Source organism: Lampetra planeri, chromosome 26 (assembly GCF_965212315.1).
Source record: "Lampetra planeri chromosome 26, kcLamPlan1.2.h2, whole genome shotgun sequence".
NCBI classification, from domain to species: domain Eukaryota; kingdom Metazoa; phylum Chordata; class Hyperoartia; order Petromyzontiformes; family Petromyzontidae; genus Lampetra; species Lampetra planeri.
Window position 1 is genome coordinate 8,949,171 of NC_136132.1, and position 25,453 is coordinate 8,974,623.

General features: G+C 44.5%; 1 protein-coding gene across 8 annotated transcripts; it reads right to left on the reverse strand.

Moving 5' to 3' along the window:
* Positions 1–517: 517 nt before the first annotated feature.
* On the reverse strand, positions 518–24,346 carry CEP104 (centrosomal protein 104). Of its 8 annotated transcripts, XM_078606672.1 has the most exons (25): positions 24,248–24,337; positions 20,410–20,530; positions 19,751–19,838; positions 19,368–19,488; positions 18,859–19,014; positions 17,887–18,025; positions 17,458–17,529; positions 16,897–16,970; positions 16,184–16,349; positions 15,216–15,362; positions 14,699–14,932; positions 14,195–14,308; positions 13,485–13,664; positions 12,497–12,664; positions 11,999–12,172; positions 11,222–11,398; positions 10,102–10,308; positions 9,135–9,251; positions 8,888–8,921; positions 8,313–8,391; positions 7,056–7,164; positions 5,311–5,449; positions 3,901–3,968; positions 3,263–3,344; positions 518–1,997 (listed from the first exon to the last, which is right to left on the reverse strand). In XM_078606672.1, exons 4-25 carry the CDS (start codon positions 19,478–19,480, stop codon positions 1,873–1,875), a joined length of 2,874 nt encoding a protein of 957 aa, XP_078462798.1. In that variant the 5' UTR covers positions 19,481–19,488; positions 19,751–19,838; positions 20,410–20,530; positions 24,248–24,337; the 3' UTR covers positions 518–1,872. The 8 variants fall into 8 exon arrangements, with proteins under 8 accessions (XP_078462798.1, XP_078462804.1, XP_078462806.1 ...); XM_078606678.1 differs by lacking the exon at positions 20,410–20,530 and having other exon boundaries at positions 19,368–19,485; positions 24,248–24,346; XM_078606680.1 differs by lacking the exon at positions 20,410–20,530 and having other exon boundaries at positions 8,313–8,388; positions 24,248–24,346.
* Between the last annotated feature and the right edge of the window lie 1,107 nt (positions 24,347–25,453).

Genomic DNA, 25,453 nt, shown 5'->3' on the forward strand with positions numbered 1-25,453 from the left:
CCAACTCCGCCAATATATTGTGGTGCCCCCCCCCCCTTGTGACGTTCGCCGATTTATGTCCTACAGTGAACACTGTTGCTATATTACCAGTGCAGTGCCTGCTTGTGAGTACAGGCCAGCAGTTTGGACAGCATTCCCCGGAAAGTTATGCTTCGAGCAGGGCATATGGGAGTTGCATTGGCCAAAGAGTGAATGATAGGAACGAGACGTTTTGTGACATTGCATGGGACGAGGCAGGCTTGGGGGAACGGATGAAGGGTCTGGAGGGAAGAAGGGGCTGTGTAATAGACTGACAACCATCCCGATTCAAACACTGCATGACCTTGGTTCTCGGTGCTGGTGGAAGGTTAGAATTACATATCGGCTGCAGAGATTGGTGGGCCGGGTGTTAGGATGGGACGTGGGAATTTCCCGCGATGGCACAGGGCTAGCGTGGGGTTCGGTGCACATTCAGTGGTCATGGAAATGTAGGATACGCGATGGGTGCTGGGACCCACAGCAAAGCAGCACACGCAACTATGGGTGTCTTTTTTTAATATGCATCATGGTGATATGACAATTTTCCATGGTAATCTCTTATATTCCAAAATGTTGGAATGAACATTCTTCCGATTTTTATATAAGTTTGATATTCACAATGAATATAATTTATTATTTAAAATAAAAATAACTCCGTGATGGGAAAAGGTCCTTGGATTAGCAGAGCGTTCATAGGACGATTAGAGAGTAGCAATATAATGCCATAGTCTCTTGCGAATAAAAGTACACATTTGCAAGGTAACTCCTTCAGCTCTAAGTAAACTTGGTTATATAACGAGCAAAGATTACGTGAAAAGCACTGGAGCGTACAATATAAAAAAAAATCCTTTCTCATTGCGTTCCCATTTGTGCCATGTTTAACTGTAAAGTGGGGAGGAATGTTGGCACACGGGTTATCGGACCGAACTACAAATCTGCCATCCTGATTTCAACATCACGGCTAACATCAGTGGTGAGTGATATATGCACGGATCCTACTGCCCTTTACTAACCTGCACGGACCAGTGTTGTGCTGCCGTATGGTCAAACCGTCGAACAAAGAGGGTCACTGCATCGCGCGTTTTCAGGTGCGCTTCTGCGGCCGTCTGGAACGCTCTTGCTTTCGATATTAGGAAGCGACTGGAGCTAAGCACTTTTAAATATAAAACGAAAACTCATTTATTTAGAACTGCTTTTTGTATTTAGTTTGTTGTCCTTCCTCCACACCTCCGATTAGCGCAGTTGGCTTCGTTCAACATACATACATACAAACAGCCCCCTCGACTGAATGGTATGGAAGCCTTCCCCTAGAAGGGGATTAACAAAGGGCTTACAATTATTAGCATATATTAATAAGATAAACATTGTAAAATAGTAAAAAATAAGACTCTTGATCGTGTCGAGTGATAGGTATTTAGTTATGAATCATGAAAGCAGAAAAAAACTACATTGTCTTGATGCGCGTATACTTGACGTGATATTCAGTCTTAAAAAATTGTAAAAACAAGTTTGAAAGAAGTGAATTGGACCCAATGTATACTTCATATTTTCTATTTTTCATACGCTCTTCAAACCAGGTTAACATGCGCATGCTTGTTTGTTACGTCGTAAGAGGATTAGAACCATATTATTGGTTCTTTCGTTAAAGTCACGTAGAAGGGAAATAATAAAATACAAATATAAATCAATAAAAATATTTTATTGCTTTATTTATTAATATATATTTGTATTTTATTCTTTCCCTTCTACGTGACTTTACCGAAAAAACCAAGAATATGAATCCCTGCAGTCACGAAAGCTTTAAATCAGGATTAGAACCGTAGACAATCGCCGAGGCTCTACAACACAATCGCGTCACTTCGCTGCGTTCCTATTGGCCGCCTGAAGCTTGGGAATGCCTCCGCGGGGCTGGGCCTTCGGTGCTGCGCCCACCTTGACCCCGGCCCCACCGCTCTTGGCAGCTCCTCCACCTTTCGGAGCTGCGGACAAAGCACAACGGGCATTTCCAATACACACACAGCGAGAGACAGTACGTACAAATCAGCAACTGCAGCGTCCAACGCTCTTCAATGTCGACACGAGTGACGTGCCACCAACCGGGCCACGCAAATTGGTTTAAGCGGATGACCTTCCCCTGGCAACGAAAGCGGCCACTTTCAACCACGTCGAATCCACTCTGAACCAAGACCTAAACGCCGTGGGGAAACATTTACAGAAATGGAGGCTCAAGCCAAATCCCCACAAAACAACAGTCACTTTATTTCATCTTAATAATGGGAGTGCCAGGCGTCCACTCTGCAAGTGACCTTCTCCGGCAACACTGCAACACGACCCCACTCGAAACTATCTTAGAGTGAAGCTGGACCGTATGCTAACCTTCCACAATCACCTGAAAAAGGTAGCTTCCAAGAACAAAACAAGGGTAGCCTGGTCCAGAAACTGGCAAGCACAAGCTGGAGAACATCAGCACCAGTGCTACGGACATCAACGATGGCCCTTTTGTACCCCGTAGCTGAGGACTGTGCACCAGTATGGACCAGAAGTAGTCAAACTCGACTTGTTGATGTCCAACTGAACACTGCTATGCAACGTATCACTGGAACCCTCAAGTTGACCCCAACATCCTGGCTGCCCGTGCTGTCACAAATCTCTCCCCCACCCATCCGCCGCAATGCTGCAACCCTCCTGGAAGTGCTTACGAATCTAGGGAAACAGTCGCCTTCCCATTCACCAGGACCTCAAAAACGTCCCCCCGTCATCGCTTGAAGTCAAGCAAGCCCCTTTGGATCCGTGCACTTAACCTTCAACGATGCTAGTTCAACCCCAATGAATGTTGCAGAGCTGAATGGAGTTCAAAAGAACTCACAAACACCTTGTGAAAGACCCAACGCAGAAGATCCCTGCGTTTGATCTTCCACGAAACTCACGGTCCACCCGAAATCGCATCCGCACAAACCATGGCAGGTGCTTGACCACCTGAATGTGAAATTGTAGATGTTGCTCTACATCTACATTAGCCATACGAAAGAAAAAGCAACTCCAGCACATTTACAAAAAGGCAATAATTTTATTTCTATTATTACTTTTATTAATTAGATTTTTTACCTACGTGACTTTACCGAAAAAACCTAAGAGTAGGCAATAATTTGTTACATTAATGTGTTCACATCTAGAAGTGCAAGAGCACTGCAAAAGTGTAGACAGTGCGGGAAATCACCGCACGAATTCCACTCGGGTTTCCTACCTTCTTGGAGCCGTTGGAGGTACTGCTCTTTGCGAGGATTTTTCGTACACCCCTCTTTGCTCACCAGGTGAGGCTTCCATGCCTATCACAACCAATACATTGCATTTTAAGTGGATATTAAGAACAACATTCAACGTAGACAAACCCCAAAGGGTTAGACAGAGATGTCTAATATCCATTCAACAGTTATGGAGAGATCATCTTTGATCCAACGTGAAAAGCAGCACAGAATAGAAACATGATCTATTAAAGACAAAGGCTGGAGCCAAACCATAAGTTGTTTCTGTATAATCAACAATAATTAGTACAAAAACTGGATACAAGTAACCTATATGTCAAGGAAAAACAAGATGTATTGTATTCTTGGTTCTTTCGGTAAAGTCACGTAGAAGGGAAACAATAAAATAATAAAAATGTATTGCTTTTTATTTTTTTTATTTTATTGTTTCCCTTCTACGTGACTTTACCGAAAGAACCAAGAATATGAATCCCTGCAGTCACGAAAGCTTTAAATCAAAAGATGTATTGTGTAAAGATATCTAACCTCATCACGACTGATGACATAAATGCGACTCATTCATGCATTGAACGGTTCAATCTTGATAGGAAAAAAACAGTCGCATGCAGCCATCTCTTACCTCCTCTCCAGGTGGAAAGTCCGTGTGGCAGAGGGGACAGCGATTGGCCACTCTTTCAGGCTTTGCAGCTGCAATGGGATAAGATGGCCGAGATGGTTTAGCCTCGCGTATCTCTCTCTCTCGCATTGATGTGAATTGAGCAGCAACTAGTGTAATGTGAGGATATATCCGGGTCGCTGACGGATCACAACTCGTCACGATGATTGGCTCTGCCGGTCCTGGTCCATAGCCAATGAAGGGAAGCCTAGGGGCGTGGCCCTGATGTAACGGGAAGACATCTGTAAGTAGAGGATTGGTTCTGCTGGCTTTAGCCACAGCCAATGGGGAGACGAGTCAGGGGCGTGGTCCCGGGAGCCTACGATGGAGTCTAGAAGATTCCATAGAGGCTAACCAGGATTGGTGGAAAGGTACCACGTGACCCGGGTATTAAATAGGGGTGGAGACGAACAACACGTGGTCAGAACTGGAACGAACGGAGGGAGAGGCCACGCGAGAGCGGGGGTCCAGGCAGCCACGTGGCTGCGAGCGTCTCTCTCTCTCTCTCTATCCCTCTCACACTGTCTGTCAGCAGCGTGAAGGAGTGTTGTAAAGAAAGACAAATAAAGACCAGATTCCAGAAGTCGCTTCCACGACCTTTATTACACTAGGAACGAATGTCTGGGTTGTGAAAGTGGCTGCTGGTTTTAGCGCAGGGCGGCTGTGAGCCACTCGCTCCCTCGGAGCTCACGGTGCGCCCCACCGCTTGTGGGAGATGCGCCGCAAGGTGAAGCGAACGTTCTTATTTATCACTGTGATAACACAGCAGTCTGTGAAGACACCAACCTTGAGACTTATTTGATTTTGGCTTTGTTTTACAATCATGAGATAACAAATGACACTGGTCAGGTCAATAAAGTAGAAAATTAAATGCATGCCATGACGTGCAAAATTCGAAATTTTCCAAAAATATCTATAATCCGTTTCACATGAATTCTCCGCCTCATAATTTTGCAGCTTGAATAGTTTAGAAATGTTTATCTAACCTGCTGGGTCATGTATAATCCAGCTGAGCAGAGCATGTTTTACCATCTTCTCTCGGCATTAAGAAGGCTATGGCTTAGCCCAGCCTCTTCAAATGACTAACAACCAAATTTTGATTTCAGACAAAATAACTCATCAGTAAATATTTAACCGACCTTGGATGATGGTTTAATCGACTCTATGATTACTAATGCATGCTTTTGTGAACGTTTTAGAATCACCTTTAGCAATGTTAATGTTTAGATGCAAAGATAACAACATTGTTGGGCATATCAAGAGTTTATGCATTCGAGGTATGTACACAACATGCAAGCGGGTGTGACTATAATAGTGTGGGTGCCGCTGTGTGTGTTGTTGGCATGCATGAATGTGGGTGCACATGGTACATACGGGCGCAACTCTTGGCCTGTATGTGCTCGGATAACTTTGTTTTGGGGACGGCCTCAGCACAGCGAGGACACTTCCCGTACCCATCGCCACGCTCGCACTCCCCGAGCCGGTGGGCCGTGAGGCCTGAAATCTCCACAACCTAAACGCATCGCATGCACCATACAAAGACAACAAGTGTCACACACATATGTGTAAAGTGTCAATCCCATAGTATCCAAGAGCAATGAGCGTTAATCCTGAATGTTACATAGCCGTTGACACCCTTGTAAAATGCATGGGAATATTTCTAATTGTTTTCTTGTTTGAACAATTTTACTTCCCAATTTATTGTTTTTAATTCCAGTTCTTTGGCAGAATACAGACAATAAAGTGGCATTCAGTGCTAAGATAATTTTATAATCATAAAATATCACAAACAAGGGCAGAGGTGTCACACAATAAAATACAAATTAACTTACATTAATTCTGGTAAAAGGGTACCAAGGGATGTCTTCATATATATGAGATTGGGCCACAACAAGTCGTATCAATCCTCGTAGCGTCGTCCTGCAGTAAGTGGTGGCTCAGGCCTGTAGTTCAGTGCTTTCGGGGTGAGTTTGGTTGATCACGTCACCATCATCATATGCTTGAAACCTGCCGCTCTACAAGGCAGCCCACACGTGGCTCAACAGCCAGAACATTCCACTTTTCTGTGCACATTTCGGAGTGTTCCATAGGCATGTTGTTTCAAGACTAATCCCAAAATGTGGGGACATTAACACCCAGGATATGAGCTCTATTGCCCATTTGGGGTTTAGACAAGATAACAAATATTGGTCTGTAGCAAACTTTGGAATGTCTGATGTTAAAGCGTGCCTTTAGAAACTAATCTCCAATAATGCTTCATCGATTCAAGACTTTTCATGAGCATCCTGATGGGATGCTTGGCCATTTATTCAATGAGTATGTTGCACGTGACAGAAAACAGGGTGCACACATATAACTGATGCATGTCAGCAGACTATAAAACTGTACATATAGTTCCGCAATATATTTTGTTCTGGAAATTATAGGCCAAGTTGTATCTCTGTGGGTTAGGTGTCTGACACTTTAGCAGCAGAGTTGGTGGATAATGCAGATTTCATTATGTGCTGAGTGGAAGTAAGAACATTACATTGGCTTTTAACTTGTCTGTGAAGATATTATTGTTATTTCCTTAAATGCACGGCATGTCTTTCCTCCATGTACTCCAGTTCTCCTACATGCAATACACTCATGAAGGTATTGACCAAACATCCATTTGGACCAGGGGTCCCCAACCCCGGGCCGGTACCGGTCCGTGGCCTGTTACGAACCGGGCCGCACAGCAGGAGGTGAGCGGTGAGTCCGCGCGTGGCCCGCCCCCATTGTTTTATTGACCACTTCCGTCCGCGCCTCTTTCCCACACTGCGCACTTGTCTCAGTCACAGTTTTGGTAAGCCCACAAGCTAACCCCGAGCCAAAATGAGTAAAAAACAAACGTCACTAGAAAAGGGGAAAGACCCCCCCCGGTCTGTGATAAAATTGTCTTCAAAAAAGTTACATGCCAGTCCATCGCCCTCTTTCTGTTCTGATGGTCGAGTGAATGAAAGCCTGGAATGTTTGCAGGCTGTATATTTGCGTGCTATAAACTCAGGGTTAAAGATGAAGGTGGCAAAGCTTTGCAGGATGGCCACGATGACCGCTTGAATGTGAAATCTCGCACTTTGCATCCGTTTGCGTGTTACCTGTTTGCAGTGCTCGCAGCGCTGCAGCATGGGGCAGTGCCTCCAGTAGTGCACGTCCAGCCCCTCGTCGGTGAATGAGTCGCTCCGCTCCCCACAGAACACACAGATGCTGCCCGCAGCACAACGCACACAAACGGCACTCGCTCGAGATGGCACTGACATCCCGGCAGAGTGTAACAACGTGCTTAGATTGAGGTTTCAGCAGCCTTGATTACATTTTATTTTTTAAATGTATTCACGTGTGACTGTGTGCGCGACTTCATCACCGACAACTTGTGATGAAGTCCCACCCGTAGTCGTACCCAAGTTAGGGTTGAAACATGAATCATGACATTCCTGAGGGCCATTGCTGACAACACGAAAATGTCTGGTGCATTGTATTGGTTTCACCTCGTGGAGTTGATGTCATGTGTTACAGTTGGGAGTGCATTTTGTAACACCATATCTGTATCTGTTATTTCTTTGTTGTTATAATTGTCATTGCCTCCAATGAAGTCAACGATTATAGTTAAATATTCCTTTCTGACCTAAAATCTATTACAAACTTGCTCGAGTGTTTACCTTTCGAGTAGCTTTCCAATGGCAAGCTATTTTAAATGTCTAAACTTGAGTATGGCCATTTTATATATTACACGGTTAATGATATCATATGGTTAATGATATGCAGACTACTGCTCTCTTGCACGGAATCACTCAGGAGAGCACTTTGTTGCACATTTCACTGCCATACCAGATAGTAATATTCAGCTATTAAATTGTTGATTGTTGACATGCTTAGGACAAACACTCACAAGCTTGACATACCTATTTATACCTCTTAATGCATTTGGGTTAACATTCAAAATAATATGAATTTTAACAACACATTTATTTAAATTATCATATACACAAACCCCATACATCTTAAATCATACATCTTGACAGGCAACACAATATAGCATTGTAATCATGTGAGTAAATGGATGTGTACTGCATAATGTAAAAATCTTGACAAGCCGCAACAAGTTTTCATCCTTGACAATCAGTGACGTTGCTTTCAATCTGCACTGATTGCTCTGTTACGATGGATTTTCCCATCATTAACCTATTTAATTATTCTTGACAAGTTTCTTATGAACTGTGGCGTTTACTCCAAATCCTTATCCTGATTTAGATGCATACAATTTTACCATGTGTATATGCTGTTTAAAAAAAAATACAGGTAACGTAAAGCTGTATGTTTTCTTTTACATTAATTGTGTATGTGATTAGGGTTACTTCTCGAGGAACTGCGGCAAGGCGCTGGGGGGATTTTCCACAGGCTGGGGGCCTTGGGAGGCAACTTGTGGCTCCTCTGCTGAGGACACACACAACATACGCATATACATTTAAACACACACACACAATAACGATAAGATAGTGTGTGTGTAGGGAGAAGCGTTTGGAGTTAGTGCATGGTGTAGGTCTCATTGTGCTTGATGTGCATGGAGGTTTGTGAAGGACGCTACTGGGCAGTTGGAGGCAGCCACTCTCCAACAACAGCGGAGGGTACAGGAGCGAAGCTCACAACAACGAGCGGAGAGCTGGGTGGCTAAAACGCAGCAAGGTGGCACAGTGGGGAGCACGGGTGGTGTGCGTCTGTTAGTCATCTCAGTCAGTCAATCCATAGCACCTGGGTCTGTTCCACGACTTCCTGCCAGCCAGCCTTTGACATTTTAAAGGCTGGTCTTGGGATGCATTTGGCTTGGCACAGGCACCGTGGTGATGTTACCACTACTCAGTGGCGAATGGCGGTTGCTGTTGATGTGCATGCCACGTAGAAGATGCGTGTCCTAATGAATAAGACATCTTACCTCGCTTCTTGCCTGGACGGCCTTTTTCTTTCTCCTGTCAAAAACACAACACAAATAGAAGCACAATACACCTTACTAAAAGAGATATTTAGATATTTTCAAAAATTGCATTGTCCTCTCTTTTGCTAGGTTGCAAATAACATTTATAAATGCGCAACTCTTGGAACCTGCTGGATGGTATACGCTGTCGACATAATACAGCAAGTTTGGCAGGCGTGATATGAGTGGTGTGCATGGTGGTGAGTACCTTGGTAAGCTGCACCTGTGCCTGGATTTCATGCAGAGCCGACAGCTGCTGCTGCAGGACTTGTATCTCTGCCTGTTTACGCCTCTCTGCCTCTTCGGCTGCTGCCTTGCGGTGTACCTACAGATACCGTAATCCACCCGCAAGGTAAATGGGAAGTCACAAGCAGCTGTCCTATGGAAAGACTGGCCTTCACCAAGGGGAACTTACACCGATGGCTATGCGTCATCATTGCAGATGAACGCCACCCCACTACGAGTTTGAGCAAGGAGACAATTTGACTTTAGCTGTAAACACAGCTAAACATATGCAAGTTAAAGACATCAATTAAACAGTGAAGAAAAGTGGGCTTGGGCAGGACATATTGCTAAAAGAGATGATGGCTAGTGATCAAGAATAATCATGGATTGATTTGAAGCTTTCGTGACTGCAGGAATTCATACACTTTGGTTCTTTCGGTTAAGTCACGGAGGTAGAAAAAAAATAGATCACGATTGCCTACTTCAGCAGTTCTTTCTTGCTGTGGTTGTCCCACCTGATGACGATTGCTTGTGTTGCGATCGAAACGTCGTGATCTATTGTTTTTCTACCTACGTAACTTAACCGAAAGAATCAAAGATTATTAATCGTGGAGTTATAAAGGAATGGAATGTGTCCGAGATAATTTTTTCACCGAGGGAGAGATGGAGCGATGAAATCAGCTCGTGTGATAGACCTAGATGGATTATTACATTGCAGGATGTAATAAGATTGTCCCCTTTATTTTTACATGTTTTGCATGTGGGAGACTACATGGAAAACGTGTGCATATAAGTGGATAACGCAGAAAACTCTGCACAATTAATTTCATAATTAATTTGCTGTATTTCCATGTATAAGCCACCATGCCGGGTTTGAGAGATTCACATGATATCCGTGTAATCAGCCAATCAAGGAAAGATCTCCAACAGCCACGCGCCAAACACATTACCTGCACTTCCGCCTGCGTGGGTTTGCCATCCATGCGGTCCATGGCGTCAAAGAGACCGCGGTAGAGCAAGTTCCTTCGCCTTTTGACATCGTCCGGGGGCAGCAGGGCACGCACCGCCTCGGGCTTCATCCCGTAGAGAGCGAGCACGAGCCGCACCGCGGTCTCCCGCACATCCGCTCCCGTGTGGTCCAAGCCACACTGGGCCACCTGCTCGTGGACGCAGCCATTAACACGTGCGGTGAGTCCTCACTTCACGCGTTTTCATAAACACGTTTTGGCTATAACACGGTTCTTCTATTCTGGAACACTTTTCACAGATCGCGCCCCGTTATAACGCGGTTTCTGAGCGGTCGACGACGAACTGCTTTGTTGAGCAGTACACGGAATGATACAGTATGTGGTCTACCCTCATATAAGTTCTTTGTCCCACCATGGGATGGCTGCAGGCTTAATCTAGATTGACAATCTGATTCAGTACAGTTATTCCTCACTTTACACCATTTTTGTTGAACGCAGAACTTTTCAGGAATGCATCTACCCCGTTCAACGAGGAATGGTAATGGTTAGCACAACGCACTTAAAATCCAGAAATCGCCGTTTTAATTTCATATTTCGGTGCGGTAGTTGAAACAATGGTGCAAGTTTCCTAAAATCCCCACTACCTCTGTCCAACCAGCATTACAAATGGGTACACCACATTTCGCTTGTGGTGGGGTAAAGTGTGAATACACCCACCTCTTTCAACACACGTGGGAAAGTAGAACCAATACCAATGTTTGTTTCTATCTGATAGCATCCCTACTTTTCACCTTCCAAAATTATCACCATGACCATGCCCACATCTTTGGGTACACCCCATGAACATCGATGTTTGTGGTTTCGATAGGCAGCAATGCTGATCGTAAATTGCAGGGAAACTTTGCCGTGCATGGTGGAAACTGGATTCAACTTTTAATGAGTTTCCTCCGTTGTTTTCCAGAAAATTGGCAGATTTTATTGAAAACTGAAAGAGCCAGATTTTACCAATAGATAAAAAAAAATCCTTCAAGTAAGCACACGTGTGCCATCGGTGAGGATGTGTGGAACCCGTGTCGACAAATTTGTGCCTCCATGCCATCACCTTCATGACATTGGTGGGAGTGAGACCGTGTCCGTCCAGGCCCAGCTCAGGCAACAGGCGCAGCAGCAGCTCCAGCTGGCTGATAGAGACACGTGGCGCTGCATGTGCTCCGAAAGACTGCAGTAACACTGGGGGCACCAGCTGCAACGCACGCACTGCTTGCAGCAAGGCCAGCTCCTGACGTGCAAATACACACAAACAGTTCTATATGAGCATAGGTAATGCACAGTTGCATTAATGTAGGGGCATTGCCTTCTTACGGGCACCAAGGGGTGCAGAAAATAAGGAATACTTAGGTATCACAGAATACATTTGATGCAATACTATAAAAAAGTGTGAAGAATGAGAATGATTTAGTCAACGTACAGGTGTATGGTATGGTTTATTATGTCAGGGACAGCTGAAACAAGGCTAGAGTCAGGAGTCGGAGCCATCATCGTGTGTGCCTTAAGCGGCTCCTGCACCAAAAGGACAATAACTGTTAATTAATCATAAGACAAGTTCATTATAAAATGAATACATTCTACTACCATACTAGAGAGAAATTTAGCAATCACATCTGGAACGGATTTACCCTGCCCTTGAGACTAACTGACCCATCTTGGCTGAGCTTGCAAAATCGCATGTAACGATGTTATTCACAGTGTTAGTCTTGAACAGATGTGGGGAGAACTAGACCGTAATTAATCAATCAGCGTAAATCGTCAAAAGCTATTGCGTGGTGCTGCGCCTACTTTTCCACCAGCCCAGGGAGCGGCGGCGTGCCCTGTGACTTGCCTGTATGAAGGACATGGCGGCGTTGCGGTGCCGTGTCGTGGTGTCCCCGGTGCGCACCATGAGCCCGGGCAGCGTGCCCTCTACGCAGTGCGACAGATCGACTCGGCCGAGACGGTGCTGGGGAATAAACTGGGTCACCAGCATCTTCAGCACCTTCAGGGATGCACTGAACACCTGCGTCAAACAGACGACCCAATTGAACGTTTAGATATTATATATTTAAAAAAATAACACGTAGAAATGTAACTTTAATACTCTATATCTCATCATTTAGTGGTCTGATCCATTAATTATCCAATAAATCAAAGATTTAATTCGATACCAATTTCTACATGAGCTACATAATCAGCCAAAGTTGTCTTTGGCTCATAACCTAAAGAAAAATAACAAAAAAATGTGCAATTCCTAGGTTGTGACATTCATCGTACAGTTCATTTCCATATTGCGTATTGAAAGCCACATGTACCGAGGCTGGCGTGAACAGGTGTTAGTACATACCGACGTGACCTGGTCTCGTAGGGCCCGACGGACGAGGAAAATGGCAGCCCTCAGCATTGCCCTGATATCCTCTCGAGCCATCCCTTCTTTAAGCTCAGCCATTTGGCGATAGATGGCCAGAAGTGCGTCTTCACGGTACGACCACGTCTTAGAGTAGGCGCCTGCAGCCTACAGGTGCAGACATCACGTAAAGACAGCAAGACTGAATGTCAGAGAAGACCTCCAAAACCTGCTCTGATCATATCCCATCATTTGGCTGGGTCACCTAGCTTGGTGATTACCAAACTGTGGGTGCCATACTAATGCTCATTGTAGTAACCTGCCCTCCTCCAGCCTGCATAAATGGCTCACTGAAAACAACCTCATGTTCCTCGTTACATCTGCAGTGACAATGTTGTATTCTGAACTTTCTAGTTGCTTCCCCTATCAAGCCGTGACATTCACGGAAAAGTAGTTATATTTTCCGTAGCTACAAACATCTTTTTTACGACTTGCTTTGCTGAGGGTCCAGCTCTTTGATCAGACACATACTTTACTCCTACCTCATAATCTCATCTCTTAACATGAAATTTTACCTCCCGACAATATGTACATTAGAAAGTAAATACACAAAGTCCTCCACTCAACATTCTCACTTCCCTCTTATACCTGGAATACAGATGGACGTCCCTCACCTCCACCATCAACTACATTTCAGGAAAGCTCACCTTAATGTACCAGTTACATTTATTTGATTTGTTACACAGACCATCCCGTTAAGCCAGTTGCCCAGATATTTTATAAGGGAGATCCGTGGTATGTAAGCACAGCAACAAAACAAAAACATCCATATTATCAGTGTCCAGATTCAGTACTTAAAACTACCACAAGCTGCCATTCAATGTTTGTCTTACACCGTATTTCCTGTGTATGTTTGAAGCAAAAGATTTCCACGTGCACAAAAGTACTTGAACCCCACGCGGAGTTGGGCGAATACGCATTTGCTCACCAGCCCTTCCCCAAACACGTCAATGACCGGCCCAGCCTCTCTGAGTGCCATCTCGCTTAACGGCTCTGGGGTACCACTGCCCCGCGGTTCCCCCTCCTCCGGCTTGGCTGACGGTTCTCCACCTGCGTTGTCTCCACCCTCGGCTGACGGAGTCGTGCGTGCGTCCTCTCCAACCCATGCCTGTTGAACGTACAAGAGTCATAAACAGCATTGTACACTTACACAATGATGATGTATGATCATTCACCATCATTATGGAGTCAAAAGCCATGTTGCTATGTGTAATCGTGATTGGGTAATTTTTGCAAGTGATTTTTTGGCGTCAGGATATTTTGGCCAATACCAGCTACATTGTGTTTTTTTAAGCTATGAAAGGAAATCAGAGAGGCTGGAGGAAATCCATGCACAAAAGGGACAGAACATACAAACTCCGCACAGAAAGGAGCCCATGTTAGGAATTGAACCCAGGCCCTTTTTGCCGAGCCACCCTGTATGTGGCACATTGTTTTGCTTTTTCAATTGTTAATATTACAATAGAAACACTTTTTTTTATTTTGCTGCTTTAAAGAATATAATTCAGATAAACAAAAATATATGAAAACTTTACCACAAACTGATAAAATCACAGGTGAATAACGAATGGCTATCCACCTTATACCACAAATTGCCCCAACGGGGTGACGGGCACGCTTACAAAGAACAATGCCCACCTGTGCCAAGAGACTATCATCTTTGTCTCCTGCGTCGTCCTGAGGCTTGTGCTGCTGCCGCACCACCGTAGGGATTGGCCGGTCATCATGAGAGAGAGGGTTTTGCCGCGTTGGCTGCCAATCGGACCACAATTGTGAATGGCACTGCCACTTTCTTTATTACTTGATGACATTTTTAAGTATTATCTTCAACACATTTTAACAACACTTAACAAAAGCCACAAGTTATCCAAAAATTACAAGAGGCAATTGCGACACACAATTATATCAGAATATAGAATTTGTTTTATAATATGCAATGTTTCGAAAGGTGGTGTGCACATACAAAGTTCAGTTTCCTATTCCTTTGTGAAGATGACGGCATATCTATTGAAACCTTCCAAATGTGCATGATAGGTTGAATTTCGAACCACCATTTTTATTTATAAATTTTTTAATTTTATATTTGAAAATAATAAACTGAAGATCAGTCAACCTGATATAAAAGTGTCATGATGTCCGTACCTGGGTGGAGTACATCCGTTCAGACTCGCTACGATGTGTACGCACATCTTCCCCTGCAGCCAACATGCCCTTTGGTGTCCCGCGTTCCTGCAAGGCCGCCCCCTTAGTACGTGCCGTGTTCCCTGGAGAAGTTATCTGCGAGTTGCTGCCTCTCAATCCCCGTGAAGAGCCCATCTCTGTGCCGTGACCTTCATATCTAAAAAGAGGTGAACTGAGCCATTCCACCTCTTCCTCCTACCAGAGCACGCAATACAACATGGAATATTCATATCAGAATATGACAAAGCAAGATAGTCACAGGTTACATCTCCTTTTTGTTTCATCATGTTCAGGTACCACCACGCAGTTTGTTTCATGAAAAAAACATATCTGCAACAATTCCGCAGACCACTTTCCATGGCCTTGCGGACCACCAGTTGTCTGCGGACAAGAGATTGTGCACCCACAGCCCTTGTTATTGGCGCGTGCGTGTGTGTCCACCACAATTTATGCAAGCAAAGTACTTTGCACAGACAACCTGCAGCAGGTTATGCAGCCTCAGCTCCTGGTAAACCCTCTGCCGGTATTCCTCCATCTGTTGCTTCTTTTTCTCAGCAAGGTCATAATCCTCCTGCTCCACAGCGCACCGCTTCTCCACCTCGTACCGACCTAATCGCTCGCCAACCTAAAACACGGCATTTTGCAAGCATTAAATGCATTGTGAACACCACCAGAATCGCGACAGGTAATGCCATTAACAACAACAAGCACCTGCCCCACCATGCACCAGATGTTATGAACATGGGGATGCATCGCTGTAACGCACAACACTTCAGAAGTGGGGTTGGTGGATTACGCAGATGTTGTCGTGTGCATGAGCCTCCCCACCTTCTAGACTACAAAATGGTCAGGAGATAAGAGTGAAGTTAATGGGCTGCTGATTTATCTCTACAGATATATTAACATTCACAGCTGTTTATGTGAGCCTCCTTGATGGCTTTCTACATGCAAGATACCGATTAATGGATTGTCTTAAAATTACAATGCAAGTCCATTTTGAAAATAGAAAATACCAGTATTGTATGCATATGCACACCATACATACACCACAGTCTTTATTCACTCCCCAGTGATTAATATGTAGGGTGTGTGTGGGTACATATATGTTTAGTATGTGAGTGTATCCAAGTGCAAATATGTGCTGTAAAATTAAGTCTGCAATCCGCCATTGTATTGGCCCTTTTAGACACATGAATTAATATAGTCTTGTTCATTTGACAGTGTCAAAATACTTTAGCGCTTGAGGTATATTCCAAGAATTTCCTGCACCTCTCCCCTGTAACAAGCGGGGAATCATGGCACCCATGAAAAATACAAGTGTAAAGTCCGTGCGGAGCGATAGCAGGACAGTATGGTTCCCCGGGACCATGGTTACTAATGGACGTGCTAATGATGCACAACAGATGTGCACACACTGTACTACGTGTCCACTACAGACACACGTACCTTGTGCAGGTCAGCGATGGCCTGCTTAAGGGTCTTGGCAACATGGAACTTCTCCTCTCTCACAGCGGCTCGCTTACGCGCATCCAGCGTCCTTATCATTCCCGCCACCTCCGGGTCCACGTACATCCCAAAAGCTAAATCGTCCAATGGATCGAACTCCTCCTGCCTGATGATACGTAGACAAAGGGAACACCTGTTGTATATTTTCATTTTACAAGAGACAACAACGCACTAATGTATATAAATGGAATGGTTGTATTGAACTTGATTACCCTCCATATAATGCAGCTTGTTGGTGTTCTGGTTAGCAAACAGAAATCTGCGAGTTAAAATCTGATCGGGGTTAACTGTGGCAACCCTGAACCATCTTTACCACTTTGTACAACTTTGTTGTAATTCAACAGTGGTCGTCCTATGGATGGAATTGCCCTACCACCGTAAAAACATGAAATCTCGACTACCACCTCGGAGGCACCAGGGGAGATGTGCACCACCTCGTTGCTTGTTTGAGCAGGCAGGCACGTTGACTTTACCTTAAAGATGGTCATATAAAAATGTTATATATATATTCTAAGGGTCTTGTGAATGTAACCACTGTAAAATATATGATTATATGTTGTCCTGTTTGTAATGCCATTTTACCTTAGTGTTTAAATGCCCAGCATTACATAATCAGAGAACACCTATCTCCAGTGACATTTAGAAACAAGTACCTTTGTGTGGTAGATGACAGAGCTGGATCATCAGGATGGTGCTTGAGGTACTGGCTAATAAGGCGATCAGCTGCCTGTGGTCTCACAAATTCACAGTACACCCAAGCACACAATGTTTATCTGTGTAACATCCAGGTAAACCACAGCAGAACAATCCACAAGACTAACCATGTACATTGGATACAGTGGAGCACATCAGCTCCTGATGACACCTTTCCACTTAAAAATGCCAAAGCGTTCCTTCATGATAGCAAATTGTCTGCAATGACTTATGGAATCACGTTCATGTTTGCTGGAAGTCCTTGAATTTAAATAATTCTACGAAGCTACTTTTGCTGAATTTGTTCCAGTTCCAGGAACTGCCCACAATGTACATCAACCACAATGTCTGCAGAGAGGAACAATGTTCGTCAGGAGGGGCAAGTTCCAGGTGCTCAAGACACTCGCTCTAGTGAAATGGCTGCGTGATGTCTTCACACAGAAAAGGGGTCTGTGAATTCCTTTAAATGTTTGTCCCCTCCATTACACTGATGTTAAGTGTCCATCGAGAATGGCACTCACCCCAGGGGAGTAACTTCCAGAATCCTTATCGTCCACGGCATCTCCAAGGATGTTGATTGCTACAAGTCCCACCTACCAAGCCAAAGCACATGTTGAGACAACACATAACAGACATTATAAACATAAAAATTTACACTTTATTTTATTCCAAAACGTTCACTGCTCTCAAAGTGGGATGCGGGTGACGTCATTGCACAAGTGTGCGCGGTGACGTCACCAGCGCATGTACACTTTCCTGCCCTAACACCTGCCAACACAATTTTTGTTATAATATAGTATGATATATGTTTTAAAACATGAGAATTAAATACAAGTTTGCATTTCTGAGATAATGTGTTGATGTTGATAAAAGACAATGGTAAAACCTGAAAGCAGTAATATCCAACTCCGACTGCGAGTGCGGAGTGATCAGTTGTTGAGAGCTGTCACCTGGTTGTGGATGTTGTATTTGTTGACATGGTTCTTGTGGATAATGAGTTTTAGATAGCGCCCAGTGGCATCCACATGCACAGACTTGAGCTCCCGTGCACGGAACCCAGTCTTATCGTTGTCAGACAGGGCCACGTACCTAAGAAGCACAGCATACAACACGCTAGGCATGCAGGGATATATTCCACTCTCACACGAACTATGCACGCAATGCTCATGGTAACTCTGCAGCCACTCCGGATGTAAACATGCCCCTTATTTGTAACAAAAAATAATTGATTCTCGGATCGTGGCCCCTAGTTTCTGACTCTGCTCTTTATAATCCATTGCAATGCAGTTCGTTTGATTCATACTCCTGCACTCACCGATTCACTCCAATCACTCTCAAATAAAGGGAGAAACACATTCATTCGCAAATGTAAATGCTCAAACATATAGCTCCAATGCATCCTACAGTTGGGGCTTTGCGTCCACTGCCCGTCCCCCAAACCCCTGCTGCCTGTTTCTCCCTGCGACACGGTATTTAGAACTGGGCGACCCATAAATTGTCCCAATTGCAACCTTTTTTCAGTACTGGTTGCAAATCATCAAATCTGGATACATTTGAAATCACTTTGGAGTATGGTTATAGTTAAAATAGTTACATTTGTAAAAGGAGCTGACTTAGATCACTACAATATATGGTATTCAGGCCGAGGTGAATATACACTTTTCCGAGGTTTATGTACAAGTAATCAGTATCGTCTTTGTAAGTGGTAAAATTCTCATTAGTATATACTCAGCATGTTTCATTAAATATTGACATTCATTTAAGTTCACATACATGTCGTTTTATGTGTATGATCTGCTATATATTTTCCAATGAACACAAATTTAGGCTGTGCGCAGGTAATGTCAAAAGCAAAGACCCAGCCAGTAAAGTATATTGTGCCAGACCACGCTGTGTGCCGTGTAATATTGTGCTTGTCTAACCCCAGGCGAGTGTAGGCACTGCCCTGATGCTGGCTCTCTCCGATGTAGATCTCCAGCTTGGAGGAGATGAGGAACTGGTGGGATAGCACTTGCAGCTTCTGCACATGGCATGGCCCCTCTAAGCACAGCACTATCTCCTGGGGATAAAGTGAATACCTAGAGAAACACACACATAAACACACATTTAACCTGGACTGCTGTTGGATTAAGTGCTACTAGCCTGCACTTGTGATATCACAACAGTATACAAAGTCAGCATATTTCATCATATTCACCATACTCATTCTCTCGGCATGCTGCACATGCTGGCATACAACCATTCAAACCTGATGGAGCACCATGTTTAGACATGACTAAGCCAAAAACTGACATAAGGATGTGAATTGGACTTTTCATATCATGAATTCAGGCTGGCAGAGCTTGCAAATTTAGAGAAAGCTTCACGATTACAATTCTGGTTTCCCTGGGTGGAGCAAAGTCGTACCATCATGTGCTTTGAAAAGTCATACCGTGGCGATCTCCATCCTTGCACGGTGGGTCCGTGCGACGTGAGCTCAACAGCACTGTAGCCCTCCTCGTGGCCTGATGCGTCAACCACTGTGAAGCCCAAACGCCGAGGCATGGCACCTGCTAGGGGGCACAATTCCACTCATTACATTATTCAACTTTGTTCAAATGCAGTAACTCGAAATGAAAATGCACCACAGCAAATGCTAAGCCATCGATCATAATCTTCTGAATGTGATATTTGATCAATTTGAATTGCATTGTATTGTAATAAGTTCTTGCTGTGTTATGCATTTAATTAATAAGTTTCTGAGTCTATCATCACATGATATTCCGCACATGCATACACCTGATTTCTATTTAACCACGCTCATGCTATTCTTACCTTCTTAGTTGTTTTGTTCTTCCATTAAATTGTGCTCATTCACAAAGTGAGAGCCCTCAATCCTGACTAAGCTATATTTTCCAGTACTCTGCGTGGTGGGGAACACAGTGTGGAATGCATGGAGTGTTAAGGATGTGAAAAAAATCACAGAGATACATCTATCCGGTAGCCTGGGTTTAAGAGCTGAAACATCAATATTATTATTTATAGAAACTGATTCAATATACTGTGCTACAGTGGCCAGTTACACTTTAAATAATGTGAGGCACTTTTTTTTTGGGGGGGGGGGGGGTGCATATTTAAGTAAAACACCTTCTACATGCAGGTTTAAACTTCAGCCATGTTGACATTGCAAGTTTGATTTTCCCCCAGGTAAATGTAAAACATGTTGTGTCAGTAATAGGTGTTTACCCTTTTATCTGGCACAAAACTGACACCTTTATACAAGGGATCATGTTTGCAATAACCACAACACAAGCAGTCAAAATGCAAACAAAAAGAGACAACTCTGATAATGATATGCACTGTCCTTGAAATTGATTGGTCCACACCCTTGTATAAAGGTGTCAGTTTTTGTGTCAGATAAAAGGGTAAAACCCTATTACTATATCTTGCTACTGGCAAAGGAGGTCTCATAGTGTATGTTGTGTCAGCATTACCTTTCACATTCAACTTAAGTTGACAAAAACAAATCGTGGGCGTGTAAAATTAAATGTGGTGCTGATGGCTTGACGTAGGAAGCGTATCCATCGCATCAAAATCAGAGAAGCAGCTGGAGGCCTGGTTAAAGAATAGGCCATCACACCGTAGGATTAGGTGATGATAATCTATTCAACTACAAAGCAAAATCAGTCCACGTCAATGTGGCAGTTGAAATCTGTTTCTGTAAGTAGAAAATGTCCGATTCACTTCTCAAATCCCAGCTCTCGGTTACAAATCGGTGTTCTGCCATTCGGCATCCCTTACACACTGAGCACCACGGACGAAAACACAGCGACCCCCACAAGGCAACACTTCACGATGTAGCTGGAGTAACGGGGCTTCTCACTTCGAGAATACAGGTGAAAGGACAACAGCGTGCCAGTAAGTTAGTGCTCAAGCTGATGGTTAGTAATGGAGATGCACAGATAAAAGTAAAATAAAAATAAAATAAAAATCACGACGTTTCGGAAGCAACACAAGCTTCCGTATTCAGGTGGAACCATCACAGCACGATAGCTGTATCAAGTGAGAGAAATTCCAAGAAAACAGTCCTTTTATATGGAATTTCTCTCACTTGATACAGCTATCGTGCTGTGACGGTTCCACCTGAAGACGGAAACTTGTGTTGCCTCCGAAACGTCGTGATTTTTATTTTATTTTTTATTTTACTTTTATAAATTTTAATTTTTTACCTACGTGACTTTACCGAAAAAACCTAAGAATATGAATCCTTGCAGTCACGAAAGCTTCAAATCTAGAATGCACAGATAACTCAGTGCAACAATACGGTGGAGAAATAAACATGTAAGCGGGTCAAGGGAAGCACCGTGCCCACAGTATCCAATGGCACACTCCTCAGTCTACACGTATGGCATTCGTAACGCAGAATACATGTCATATCCCATGAAAAACCTCATCGAACAATATAGCAGTGTATTTTAAATCATGCTTCCTGCTAAATAAGCATATCCTCATTAAGCTTTGAAGTAATGTTGGACGCCCTTATATACACCCACATAGTTCGTGTTGTATTTAAGTGGCAGAAGGTGAAGTTCTATTTAGGGGGTGAGACTATAGAGTCCGATGGCTCGTGTGGTAGGCTGTGTGTGCCCAACTGTTAGGGGTGAATCATTCTATCGCATTAGTTGGTGTAGGCGCGTTGCTCTCCCGGGTGCCATTGACGGCGCTGTAACTTTCATACCTGTCAACCCATACGGTTTGCCCGTATTCTTGTACTGGGAAATTGAGTTTTCAGGTCCATATGGTGTACAGCCGTTTCAATATGGGAAAAAATTGTTTAGTAAGATAATTTTTGTCTATTTGTTTGTGTTTCTCCCTTGTGATGGGACTTTGTAGGATGAACGTTGAGATTTCTAAGGGCACGGGATGACCAATAAGGTCTGAATTGGTTTGTAACAAGGTAGGCACTGATAAGGGGTTGACAAGTATGGACTTTTATTTTTTCACTTTTTGTACAATGATCAAATCCCACACCTGCCTCGTAACAGCACATTTAAGCAAAAGTTACACACCCGTTAAATTTGGTAGCCAACGCAACTCTTAGTATATTCCATACACACTTCACTGACATAGGGTAAAGTCTATAAATAGTTTTTTTTTCATAAGGTGGGGGGGGGGGTCTAGCCGGCTTGGACAATTGTAAATCAGAGTGCTAAGCTGCCACCGCTGAGATCCTCCGTTTAAATTGTGCCGGTCACTCGTGACTAAACTGGGTTCTCAATTGTAGCGGGGTCTGAGCTCCTTGATCACCACGACTACACAAACACGCATCAAATGTAGTTTGTGTCACTTGGACATATTCCTCACATATACTGTAAGTCACCCCGGGGCCCTCTATGCGGTCTCCTAACGTAGCCTCGGCTCGTCGGCTTGAGAACGGCTCCTGCGCAACAGTAACCACACAGAGCGAAACGCAACAACGGTCCCCCATGTAGCTTTTAACTTGATTGTTGGGGCAAGTGCTGTTAGCGAGCATCTAGAGCAGGGGTGGGGAACGTCCGGCCCGCGGGCCGTATGAGGCCCGCGAAATCATTTGGTCTGGCCCTGCCAAGGCAACCGCAGGCGGGACTCGAAATTCAATAAATCTAGGAGCAAACCTGGAAAAGCAGTTGCGAGTAGCAACATCATCAATACCAGCTAACATCACACGCCTCACCAAAGAGAAGCAGTTCCAGCCATCACATTAGGGGTGAGTTAATTAAATGTTTGGCCAAATTTCACAGGCTAATTTTTAAGTTGATAATTTTGTATGGCCTGCGAATGATGTGAGAAATATCCAAATGGCCCTTGGCAGAAAAAGGGTTCCCCCACCCCTGACCTAGAGCAATGTGGTTCTTCTTCTTCTTAACCTGGGGTGCACGCAGGGCCGGATCAAGGCACGGGGGCTTTAGTGGCTGAGGGCTTTAGGGGCTGAGAGATTTAGGGGCTGCAGCCCAGAGGCATCTGCCAGCTGGAAGGCCACCAGAGATGAATGCTAAATTAAATTTGTTGTTACCCTTGTAAAAAATTAATTCGATTTTTCTTTAACTTTGTTTTCCTTTTGAAAATATTACTGGGGGCCTCACAGTACCTGGAGCCCAGGGACGTACAAAATATTAATCCGGCCCTGGGGGTGGCGAGATGCCATTTGTGGGGGTGCGAGACACGGCCAGATTTTTTTGTTTTAAAGGTAAATAATCGAAAACACAAATTAAGCATGGCCACGTAAGTACAACTGCTTTGTTTCCTCAAACCTACGTCTTTATTAAAGTTACACATTTTAAACGATTGAGAACCAAAGGCTGCAGTAAAGGTTAAGAACCACTGACCGACACTATGAAGGCCGGCACGGCACACGAGGTGGTGGATGTCCAGCACCACGCCCGGCTGCCTTTGTCTCCCCAGTGGCGATGTTTACACACCGCACCAGGTACTCATTTGAGGCTGAGTCGACTTAGGGGGAGGCCCAGGACCGGTTCAAATAATCGTCACCGGTGTTGGCCGTGAGTGGGAATCGAAATCGGCTCGTGGCATAAGTGTCGGAGCGCACTAACCACTACACCACCACAACACACAGACACAACCACAACACCCACAACACACACACACAACACACACAACCACAACACCTACAACCATACAACACACACAATAACACAACACACAACACCCACAACCACACAAAACACACAATACAATCTCACAATAAAGCACTCAATCTCACAACGCACACAATAACACAACCACAACACACACACAACACGCACAACCACACAACACGCACACAACCACACAACGCACACAATAGCACACACAATAACACAACCACACAACACCCAACCACAACACACACAACACCTACAACCACGCAACACAACACACACACAACCACAATACACACAAACACGCACACAACACACAACCACACTACAATCTCACAATAAACCACTCAATCTCACAACACACACACAACAACAAGTACGCAAGCCCACACAGCCTTCACGCAGACAGATATCCCAGTACCACCTATAGTCGCCGAAGCCTTTGATAAGCACCCAACTTCTGTATCTGAACAACGCAACTAAATCACCGTGCGGCACCTTCGAACGAGTCGAACGTCACCACGTCAATGACCTCAATCAGGGCCCCGGCGTCAGCTGGGGCGACGTTGACGGACACACAGGGAAGGCCCCGGCTTCTCCTCACTGCCCGTCAACGCCTCCACTCTGACCCTGGCTGTCGCCGCGTTGCTCCGTTACCATCGTTACCATCTCGTTATCATCGTTACTTCGTTACCTCGTCGCGGGATTACTTATCGGTTCCCGCGGCCTCGCCTAGCCCGAGCGCAGGCCGCGTCGTCATGGCAACGAGACGCCCGCGGGACCCAGCGCGCATGCGCGAACTGCCCCCCCCCCCCCGCTGCCTGTACCGCATAAAACACTACAGACTCATAACACTACAGGCATCAAACTCTACAATCTTTCTTCTTGGTTCTTTCGGTAAAGTCACGTAGAAGGGAAGTAATAAAATAATAAAAACAAAATAAAATAATTCTCACGACGTTTCGGCCACAACGCAAGCAGCCGTCCTCAGGTGAAGACCAGGTCTGTCGGGGAGACAGCGTCTGCTATTGACTCGAGAGAAATAAAAACCCGTCGCATAGCTGTGAACCCCTTATTAGTGCCCTTACCTTGAATATTACAGAGCAACTCAGACCGTGTTGGTCACCCCGTGCCCTGAGAAATGTCAACGTTCATCTTACAAAGCCACATCACTACAAGTGAGAAACACAGACAAATAGACACGGTTTTTGTTGCTTCTTTGCCCGTGTTGAAACGGCTGTACGCCGCATGGACGATGAAAACTCAGTTTCCCTGTAACAATAACACGGGGCTTAAACCGTATTGGGGTTTGATAATTGGTTTTTTACCCTTTTATCTGGCAACAAAACTGACACCTTTTTTACAAGGAGTCATGTTTGCATTGACCACAATACCTGCGGTCGGAATGCAAACAAAAACATAACTCTGATAATGTATGCACTGTTCTTGAAATTGATTGGTCCACACCCGAGACAGCCTTCTTTAGAGCCTAGTCTCACATGGTGTTGGACCAGAAAAAAGGTGTCAGTTTTGTTGCCAGGTAAAAGGGTAAAAAAAACAATTATCATATTTTGTTACTGACAAATGAGGTTCCAATGGCGTATGGGGTTTGACAGCTGTGATGGAATCTCAAACGCGATGTTGGAGGTAAATCCTCGGTAGCCTGGCAACAGGGTCACGAACCTCCCTCTCAATGTTGGAGGTAAATCCTTGGTAGCCTGGCAACAGGGTCACACACCTCCCCCTCAATGTTGGAGGTAAATCCTCTGGAGCCTGGCATCAGGGCCCTGTGCACTCAGTCACATATTCACTTTAAGATGTTTTTTGTTCATGTTTTTGTGTTTTGTTTGTTGCGGTTGCACCCGATTCAAGAGCCGAATGGCTCACAGGGCTACACCTA